The following is an 11,694-nucleotide window of genomic DNA, read 5'->3' on the forward strand; positions in this document are numbered from 1 at the left end:
TAACTAGATCTTAAAATGAAAAGGACATTATCATCACATTACATTAAAAATAACAACAAAGTGGATATGGGGAGTGGGGACAGTTTATAAAAGAAAAAAAAAAATTTTTTTTAGTTTATTTCAAATGCATATCTAGCATGGCAACCAAAGGCGCAAATAGGGGGGGGGGGCTTTAGGGGCTAAGCCCTCTCAAAAATGTCCATAGCCCTACAAATATTTCCTACATTTTGTTTTAAGCTTATACAATATTAACAAAGTAAGGCTTTAGCCCCCCCAAATCCCAAACGCTATTTGCGCCTATGATGGCAACAAGTTATAACTGACTATTTATTACCATTGATTATAAATACTATTTATAATCAAAGTTATTACACTTGTTTATCATGTGTCTTATACTCTTATGGCATTGATCAAGAATTTAGTCTAAAAATAATTTTAAAGAGAATTCTACTGTAATTATTGCCAGTTATGAGTAAAACATTTGATGGTGAAGTAAAAGCTTATTTGAACCTATTGCCATTTAAAATCATTTATGTATATAATATAATATATACACTAATGCACAAAGACGTCATTAAAGTTTTCTCTTTGGTCTTAATACCGGGTATATTTTACCCCCTATACATATTTCATTTTTTGTCTAAATATGTTGTAAAAAAGTGGCAAACATACTATTAATAAAATCAGTAATACCCAAACTTTCTCTACTTAAACTATTGGTCACATTATTAGGAAAAACAGTAACTTAAGAGAACATCACACTTTAAATTTGCTTTCTGCAAAACCATTTCTATACAATTATCTTAAATATATGAGTGAATTGATCTATAATCAAACTTAAAGGGAAAAATATTACCTGTGTTGGTATGTCGGTTTAATATAGTTATAGTCCGTATTTATATTATCTTAAGAAACCTAAAATATGATGCTAATATTCTGTAAAAAAAAAACCTACAAATATTCTCTAAAAATTGGATAAATATGCAAAAATAATCAATGAGCATAATGATTTTAATCAAATCCGTTATTATAAAAGATATTTATTTTATTTTAATCATTTTAAAATCTTCAAATCATGCAATTGCAAAACAAAATATTTGGACATTTGATAAACAAATATATTGTTCTTGATCAGTATAGATTAGCCGGTATGGTAACAGGGACTTAATAGAACTACCTATAACAGTGTCTTTTTTCTTATCAAAATGAAAAAAAAATTATGGTTGGTAAATGTACAGAAAATATTTTTTCAGATAACTTGATAGGTATTAAAATAAATTTAAATCAGGTACGTAGTATTTTTTTCTCACAATTTACAAAATATTCCAAAATATGCTAAAAAAACTAAATATTTTCTATGAACTCTGTTGAATGAATTGTCAATATTTTTTACATTCATAACCAAACCTTTCATAAAACTGCACAATATACTTAGTAATGATATGTAAAAACTAATAAATCCGGACTAGATACGTTTATGATATTTTAATTTTTGAGCGAGTTATAATCATTTATAAATTGCACAATATTTAATGTACTTATAACTCGCTTAAAAATTTAAATATCGTAAAATATCATAAATTTGCTATGTATATATTTTGTAAGATAGATAAAACAGTTAGATGTGTGACTTCCTTTTTAAGATATTGTACATACAAATTTTATTATATTTTGCTTAATACATAATATTATAACATTTGAATAGGTACCTACATTTAACTAAAATATATTCAGACATTAATTTAATAAAATTAATAACAGTAGCAAACTTTTAGTATTATAATCAATGCTTTTAGTAAGTTGATCTTATCTATACAATATAATAATATACTTACCTTTATTAACTTAAAAATATAATCATAAAAAGTAAGCATACAAAATAAAAACTAAGAAGTACGAAAATGATTAAAATTTAAAAGTACCTAAACACAATACTATTATTATACTTATTTACTTACTTCTTTAGCTATTTGGTCAAACGCTTGGTCTTCAGCATAATGGGTTGTAGGAAGCCTTCGACGACCACCAGTTGTTGAACTAGGACTATCCATTATAAAATAAATACCATCTTTGATTCAAATCTTGATTCTTCCTAAAATTATTGAATTATATAAATTAAGTGATTTAATTTGTATTTAATTTTTAGGCCAAACAATCAAAAGCTATAAACTATGTAGCTGTTATAAGTTAAGGAGTTTAGTAGGTAGGAAAAAAATTAACTATTTAGGTATTAATATTTATAAAAGTAGTAGGTACCTTCAAAATATTTTATTATCAAACACAGTATGAAATAATCTAGTAGAATAATAAATATATTAGTAGATTATTAGATTCTTAGAAGTCACAATTTTAATTGTCAAATGAAAATTATCACCTTTAGTCTGTCAAACTACTTTCAATCTATTTAGTATATATACATATCATTGATCAGTCTAAGATATATTTAAGACTACAAGAATTTAGAATGAGATATTGGCTACGCTCCAAAATGTCATTCTGAGTCTCTTTTCATTTCCACATATTTTGATGGTGGCATATATAAAATAAGTAGGTAGGTATTGAAAACAAAATAAATAAGAAACTTATTAGGCAATGAAGTGGAGTACCCATAAGGTTTTTTTGTATTAATTTTAATTAAAAATATATAGGTAAGTAAAAAAAAATTATAATTTATTAATAATTGTTGGTGAAAATTTGATGATTTATTAGGTACCTAATTAGTAGACGTCTCAGAACTTAATGCGTTTAGTACTGAGTATATATGTACTTGTGAGCTTATAATTGTAAAAATATCATTTAAAAATATGCACTTTTTTTTAACCACAATTTTCATAAATATACCTAAATATTTTTATATTTTAAAATTTTTAGGTACTAAATATTTATTAATAAAAACGAGAAATTGTAGGTCAACTAAGGATTTGAAAAACACGATACACTATACCTACCTAGTGAAAACTCTCAAAATAAATTAATAAAATGTACATAAGGCGGTATCTACCTATAAAGTATCATTATTATTTTATGTCAAATTTTCAAATTGTGTTATAAACATATCATTAATCATCAATTAATATACTTTAAAAATAGTAAAATTAAAATATATGCTCTTAAAACTTCAAAATTACTAAATATGCAAAAATATGCACTATAAACTTTTTAATATTTTATCATAGTGCCGTGAAATTAATTTCAAGCTAAGTAAGCAATAAATCAAATATTAAAAAAAAAAAAACATGCAAATGCAACACGTTCAGACTCCTACTAATTAGTATTTAGGTATAGAATTACGTTTTTAATTGTAAATTGCAATTTACAAATTATTTGCTTAAATAAAATAAAAGTTTTAAAATAAAATAACTAGGTTAGAGACTTAGAACACTATATTTAAAAATTAAAAAGTACCTTATAATATAGTATAGTATATATATATATAGTATTTAACAATGAAAAAACCAATAAAGCCCAATACATATTTTCATTATTAAATTGCATTATTAAGATTCTACAGAAGAAATAATTTTGAGCGTCCCCTTCAAATCTATCTTGAAACTAATAGATATAGGTGGATTATAGGTACCTATATTTGAGGATATAATATTATTAGATGTACTTAGGTTTATTAATTAGGGCACTGCAAAACAGTGGACTGGGCTATTTTGAAGTTATTTGCTCGTATTTATATTTCTCAGAAATAATATTTATTTTTTTTCGGTATTTATACCAGGAAATTGTTCTTTTTTTTGATAGCTTTTACTCATTTCTTTACTTACATTGTAAAAATAAAAAATAAAGGGTTTTAACAAATTTATATTATTATAACAAAATAAAATTAAAAATTAAATTATTCATTTTATTTGTGACATTGTACCAGGTACCTACGGCCTCAAAATCAAAAAATCAGAATCATGTTAACTCTATAAGAGTACCTATTTAAAATCTTTCCATCTGAGTATGAAATGTTACTAGGTATTGGCTTTTTAATTTAAATGTTGTAAATTATATAAGTAGGGGAAAGTGTTATACCTTGAGCTAATATTCATTTCTTCCTTAATAATTGGTAAAGAATTAATTCACAGGAGAAATTATAGTCACTAGTTCCACGACATTGAAATATATTGACAGTTAGGTAGAACAATAAAATCACTCATGAATTTATAGTTAAAAAATGTAATTTCGCCAATAAATATAATTTTTTAAATTTTATTATGAACAATTTGTCATAGAAGTTCTAAAGGTTAGATTACATTAAATATTGTTTAGAGTTTAATGGTAGGTGTAGTCTATTCTTACAAAAAAATAGTATCAAGGTCTAAAAGATACATTTTTTCCAAATTGGTATGCATATAGGTAGCTTGGGCCAAATTATTAATTTTTCCTAATCTACCTAAAATGTAGTGGAAATATATTATCTATATACTGAATTGCTTAGGTCATTTATGATATTTTAAGTAATATATATTTGAATTTATTTTTATTGTTCTATGTACATTTCAATTTAAATTCCAAGGTACATTATAAGTTGTACTTTTGACAATTTTATGGTTTGTTTACAAAAAAATGATCTCAGAAGACAGTTGATTTTGAGTTTGGAAAAAAAATCCATATAGGTACCTATTTTATCTACAATATTGTTAATAGTATATATATTAACTTGAAATAGGAATTAACAATTTGAGCTGTAAGGGGATATTTAATAAAAATGATCCCAAGGTACCTACAACACTATCCCCTATTAAAAAATAGATTTAATCAAATTGAATCAAATACACTTGATTAATCATAATCATATTTGATCACAATAAGAAATTATAAATAAGCTAGTAGGTAGGCTAGTTTAAATTAATATAACTATGTACTACCTGATTTACCTACATGGTGAATTGGAGTCAATTTACACCTACAACTGAAATAAGAGATTGTTTTATATATTGATGACTAAAAAATCAACACAATGATTTTAGCTGTCAAGTTCTGTGATAGGTACTACTTTCCAAGTACAAGCACAATATTGTCAATAGAAAGCTATCATATGCATTGACGGACAATAGCCAAGTGGACAAATCAAGACGGGTTAAGATGATAAAATACCCATATAGGTACCTAAATAAGGCATGAAATCGATGAATGGTATGCTAAAACTCATATCAAATGCAAGGGTCAACAAGATACAACAATAATCTAAAATTTATGTCGCAGGAACAAATTTTACGACAGTCCAAAATCGCCGCCGTGTAATAGATTAAGTAGGTAATTGGTAATATTGTTTAGAAACCGTTGTAGCGCAGCGATAAATCAATGACTGGACATAAGCGGTTCAGACTGCACATGATCATCGCATCGTTTGTCGTCCGTTTACTGTATCTTAAGACTCATTCGTCGGACTTACCGTCGCCGTCGTCGTTGTTGTTGTTGTTGTTGTTGTTGTTGTTATTGTCCGGCTGTGTCGTCTCCACTCCGTACGGGACGCGGTCCATCTGCGCGCATAAACTATACAGCACACGCGCGCGCGTACTGTTATTCACGAGCAGGCCCTACGAAATAAGAATTTTAAAACATGGTTCGGCGAGATACGAGAGGGCAATCGAACTCGATCCAGTGAATTCGAAACGGCACTGGTTCAGTGGTTCCGGCGAAAACCGTGTAAAACAACAACAATAATTAAAGTAATGATAATGCTAATAATAATAATAATAAATTATTATGATGATGATGATAATATACTACTAATAATAATAATAACAAAAAACGAAATTATTTTTCAATTGAAAAAATATATAATAATATATATATATATATAGGTAGCGGTAGTGAGGCGAAAGAGCGTGCGAGTACGAGTTCAGATTTTGTGTGTGTGTGTGTGTGTTAAGAGTTGAGAAGAGAAGGATGCAGACACGCAGTGAGATTATAATATTGTGTATATATATATATATATATCTATATATGTATATATATAAATATAAGTGTGTGTGTACTATGTATATATATAATATTAGTAGTACTTCAAACACAACACAATCGGAGAGATGATAAAGTGAAAATCTCGTCGCGGCGGGTCGGAATCGGAAAGAGACGTCGTCGGCGGTGGTGGGAGCGACGGATGACCGAGGCCGCAGAGACAAAAAAAATTGCTTTCATAAACCACAGTTAGTACACACTGGCTCATACGTGTGGCGACATCTGTCCGTCAAAAATTTTATCTAACTACCAAAACTGTTTCACAAATTCACAATAATATCATAATAAATAATAATATATTAATATATTCAGAATATTCTATATTCATATAACAAACTAGATTAAGTATCTTAATTAAAATATTAATATTATATTATTATAATTTATAAATATATAATAAAATTATAATATAACAAAATTGAAAATATACCTAATAATAAGAAATGAGCACAATTATGTGTTTTTTTTAAATTTTTTTTTGTTTCTGTGTAGGTACACGATAAGTAGTCGAAATAATACTTCGATTTTTAACTTCAGTATCTTGTTCGATAGGAAAGTGAATATTGTTGGTACAATTTAAAATTCCCATTAATTTTCAAAAGCGCCGTGAAAAACAAAAGATAAATTAAGGAAAATCGGTAATTTTTACGCAAAATCGATTTTTCATAAAATCGACTTTGGTTTTTGGTGTAACTTTAAAACAAATGATCGTAAATACATGAAATTTTCACTGGTTGTTTATATTTTCATTTCTATAAATGATAAAATTTTCAAAATATTTTCAATTTTATTAGTGTTTTTTTCTATGAATGTCAATAAAACTTTATTTTTTAAGTAAAAATACTTGAAAATTTAATACAAAGCTCCTACTATATTGTTACGATAACATTTGAAAAATATTAAAAATCCTTAGTCACATTTTTTTTTTTTATTAGCATTTAAAGTTCAAAAATTGATAAAATATGTTAAAATCACGAAAATTAGCAAATTATTTTGAGTTAAGAATTCGTAAAAATTTTTCTTTTTAGAACTAAGATTTTAAAATGTTATACAAGATTCTTTATAAGATTATCTACCTTTATCAAAATAAAAATGTCTATAAGGAACTCAAAATAAAAAATTATGAGCGTTTGAAATACAAATTTTTACAACATTGGATATTCACTCGATTTCTCATGTAGCGATTTTCTTATTTTGTTGTAATTTAAAAAAGAAAAACTGTAGATACTTGACAATTTCACTGAATGTTTATTTTATCAATTCTTATACTTGATACAATTTTTAAAATATTTTGACTTGTTTTGAGCTGTTGACGGACAATTTCATATTTCAATTTTTTTATTTTTTTGTCCGATGAATATCAATAAAATTTTATCTGTTGCGCCAAGAAGTGTAAAAATTTAATTGAAGGCTCCTGATATATTTTTACAATAGCAGTTGAAAAATATTAAAAATACATTGGCACAATTTTTTTTTATAAGCATTTAAAGATCGAATTTTTACAACATTTATCAAATTAAAAATTGATTAATTATTTTGTGGTTAAAAATTTATAAAATGTTCAACTTTTACATCTAAGGATTGAAAATTCAAAACAAGATTCCACGTAAGTAGTTAATTCTGTTACCAAAAAATCTAAAAAATACATTATCACCGTTTATTTTTATAATCATTTTAATTTCAAATTTGGACGAAATTACACATTAAAAACCTAGAATAACTAATTTAGTTATTTTGTTATGATTATATAATATTATTCGTGGGGGTACTTGAAACTTCTAAAGTATATACTATTATATATCTATGATAGTATCACGGTTTTTCGTTGATGTATAACGCGTAATAAGAACCTAATGGATATTGTGATATGATTAATTTGGAATTTATTATAGGTACCTATTATAGTTCAATTTTTTTTTTTAATACCATAGACATAAATATATAATATGTCTTATACTAAGTACTACTTGTTTTGACCAGTTTACGGACAATTTCATAATTCAATTTTTTTGTTTTATTTTTTATGAATATCAATAAAGTTTTATCTATGGGGCCAAAAAGTGTAAAAATGTAATGCAAGGCTCCTGATATATTGTTACAACAGCAGTTAAAAAAATATTAAAAATACATAGGCACAATTTATTTTTACAAGCATTTAAATATCGAATTTTGACAAAATTTATCAAATTTAAGATTCAATAATTATTTTATATTTAAAAATTTATAAAATGGTCAACTTTTATATCTAAGGATTGAAAATTTAAAACAAGATTCCACGTGAGTAGTTAATTCTGTTACCAAAAAATCTAAAAAATACATATGCATAGTTTATTTTTATAGTCATTTTAAGCTAAAATTTGGACGAAATTACATATTGAAAAACCTGGAATAACTATATTTTAGTTGTTTTGTCGTGATTGTATAATATTATTCGTGTGTAGCTACTTGAAACTTCTAAAGTATACATTTATATATCTATGATAGTACCACGGTTTATTGTTGATGTATGACGCGTTACCTAATGGATATTGTGATATGAATAATTTGGAATTTATTATAGATATACCTATTACCATAGGCGCAAATAGACAAATTATTTTGGGGGGACTAAAGCCCCTCCTATAATATTTTCTAAAAATTATATATGCTCAGAACTAATTAATGACTTTTGAACTGGGGGGACTTGGCAGAAATGTTGGGGGACTAAGTCCCCCCAAGCCCCCACCTATTTGCGCCAATGCCTATTACAAGTCAATTTTTTTTTTAATACCATAGATAAGTATATATATGTCTTATACCTAGACTGACATACCGTCTCCGCTCAGAATCGTAGTTTTTCTTCTACAATGATATTATAATATTGAATTCAAATTTAATACCATCCAGTATACTGCAGTGACCCACTTGTAATCTACTGTACAGCGGAGCAACATCCACTTGCCAAACCTTTTTAATTTTAACCTCCCAAAAATACCAACTAGTTTCACTTTTCTATCGTAGTAAAGATGCTGATCTCAAAAATCGGAGCACTTTTATACTACCCGAAATGTGCCTTACAAAACAGAAAAAGAACACACATTATTGTAAAATCAATAAAATTTTTCGCTCCGCTCAGAATCTAATATATTATAAATTAACCTTCCTACGCTTTAAACCAGTAAATGTGTGAAGTGTGAATAAAAATGTAATTATAAATATAAATTTTAGTTAGTCAGCATTTGTTTTCTATAAATATTATAGCCAAGTTGGTGCCTTTTTTTTGGGACTGAGCTCTTTGAAGATTTTTATAATTTTCTACTTTGAAAGTTGAATTTTAATCATAATATTCACTCGTTTAAAATGCGATACATTTATTTGACGACTGACGTCAATTGATATAAGTATATACTTACATACCTATAGGTACAGCCATATAGGTAGGTAGTAAAAATATTACAACAATCGAAGGTATAAAAATATATAAATGATTTTTTCTCATTAACTTGACTTTCTTATCATATCTACAAAAGCGGGGCCTGTCCAACTGGCGAAGGCATGGGGCCCACGGCGAGAGCCCCGCTCGCCCTGCCCTAGGCCCTGCACTATCCCGTAATCACTAATAGATCGCAATCTGCGACAGAGTGCATACGACAAGAATACAAGATAGCCCATTTAGTTTTTTGTTTATGTCAGTACGCAGTATTTTAATCTTAAGTATTATAAACAATATCCTTAATCCACTACATAACTTTTATTTTTAGTTTGTCAAATTTTGGCGAATTGAGTCTTTTTGATTTTGAACAATCTTTAAACTTTGGCTTTAAACTGCAATACATTTTAGGAGGGGAGAAGTAGGTAACTGCTGTACAGTAGAATATTTCAAATTTACGTTATCAGTTGTCATTGAGACATTGAGTAGGTCACAGTAAATATGTAAGAAAGTGGCGGCGACAGGGTGGGCCGCGGCCACTATAAAATTTTCTCGGCCCCCGGCGGCCCACCCTGGCGTATGATTTCAAAGTATTTTTGCTTAGAATTACATCATAATATTTTAAAATTGTATAAAATTAGTTTTTGTGTGCGACGTGTCTGTCCCGGGTTTTGACACAATCCGGTCTATTCACTGTGTGTTGGTGGTGGTAACAATAACAATATAATATATTATATATATACATAGATATACTTAGCGAATTTTGGTATGCCACTGGCACACCTTTAAATCAATGGCCCCAGCTTGGCCCATCCAGACAAAAAAATCTGGGCCGACACTTATGTAAGTGCTCAATTTGAATTCAATGATATAGGTACCATTGCACATAATGAAAAACGATTCTGAGTAAAGGGCCTGTCAGCTTATATTATCAAATATAATTTTGCTATAATATAGTATTTATATTTATATTTTAGTTGGTACCTACCTATTTTATTTTACTATTTGTAATACGGTAGATTAAATAATTTTTGCCGAAAATATTGGATTTGAAAAATATATCATTGTATATAAAATATATTAATATACCTACCTACGTTAAAAATTTCAAGTAGGTACCTACAAATAATATTTTAAAATTACAACAAAATAACTAAAATCGAAATTATTCATTTATTCGTATATTTGTATATGATCTGAGGTTTTAATTATACGAATATTCAATATTCTCAACAGAATACTGATAAATGATTATTATTGTATAAATCGTGATAATATTGACATATTATTAGTTATTATTATTATTTTTTGTTTTTATTGATCATTAAGCCCGGCATAGGCGGCATCTATGGTCCTTAGCTGTTTTGTAGGGTTGTATTGTGGTGGTGGTAGGGTTTGAAACGGTGAGTTTTTACACGTGAGTGTTTGTGTTTGGCAGAATTTTTGAGTGGGCACCCGTGACCCGTAGGTATCTGCCATGCCCGGGTGGGAGATGGTGGCCTTTCTCTCCGGACACCGTGACTGCCCGGAGAAAAATACAAAGTAATTCATAATAATATTGTTGCTATGAAAAATTATGATTAAATATAATACCTATCTATATTTTAGTACCTATAGGTATTTGATATTTTGTTGGGAACGATTCTGGTTTAGCAACCTATCGATTTTTATTTTTTTTTTCCAAAATGTGTATCTTAGGGTGTTTTATAAGAATGTAAGAAAAAAAAGCCCGGACAAACTTTGTAACTAAAATTTTTCGTATAACGTGAATTTTTTTAAAAAAAAATACTTAAAATTGAATATCGCTCAGACAAAAAAATCGAAAATATCCGCCGATTTGCTAATCGTATGTAAAATACCCTTGGGCAGGCCTGGGAATTAAACAAAGTTGTTAAAAAGCACATAATCTGCTATCGTTGCCACTCGCTCACTGCTCTGCGCTCAGACAAAATTATCGAAAAAACGCCAAACACGAGTTCCTCCGCGTAGCATTAAAGTAGTGTTGCGCACATGCGTATATAAACGTAAAATCGCAAACTTTGAATGGCTATAACTTCCAAAATAATAGTTTCCGCAAAAAAATCAGTTTCGAAACCAGTGTTGAAAACACGTCTTTTAAAAAAAAAATTAAAAATATTCAATCCTAAGTATTTTTTTTTTTAAAAATGCGCATTACATAAAATATGTAGTTTTTAAAGTTTTTCATAGTACTTCAAAATGAAACTTTTTTTTACATTCTTATAAAGCAGTGATAAGTGATAACCAACAAAAATATAATAATTTATAATTTATAGTTAAAAACTTGAAACGTTATTGAATTTAAATAG

At 27.6% G+C, this 11,694-nt stretch overlaps 1 protein-coding gene across 1 annotated transcript in view; it reads right to left on the reverse strand.

Annotated features, from left to right (window-relative positions):
• The window catches only part of LOC100166317 (leucine-rich repeat flightless-interacting protein 2), a 23,923-nt gene extending 17,851 nt beyond the window's left edge, over positions 1 to 6,072 (reverse strand). Inside the window, exons 1-3 of the mRNA XM_008185421.3 lie at positions 6,003 to 6,072; positions 5,390 to 5,534; positions 1,959 to 2,092 (exon numbers count right to left, since the gene is read on the reverse strand). Coding sequence (XP_008183643.1) covers positions 1,959 to 2,051 — 93 coding nt within the window. The 5' untranslated portion in view covers positions 2,052 to 2,092; positions 5,390 to 5,534; positions 6,003 to 6,072. The remainder of the gene's footprint in view (positions 1 to 1,958; positions 2,093 to 5,389; positions 5,535 to 6,002) is intronic.
• Positions 6,073 to 11,694: the final 5,622 nt, after the last annotated feature.

Source organism: Acyrthosiphon pisum, chromosome X (genome assembly GCF_005508785.2).
Source record: "Acyrthosiphon pisum isolate AL4f chromosome X, pea_aphid_22Mar2018_4r6ur, whole genome shotgun sequence".
In the NCBI taxonomy this organism is placed as follows: domain Eukaryota; kingdom Metazoa; phylum Arthropoda; class Insecta; order Hemiptera; family Aphididae; genus Acyrthosiphon; species Acyrthosiphon pisum.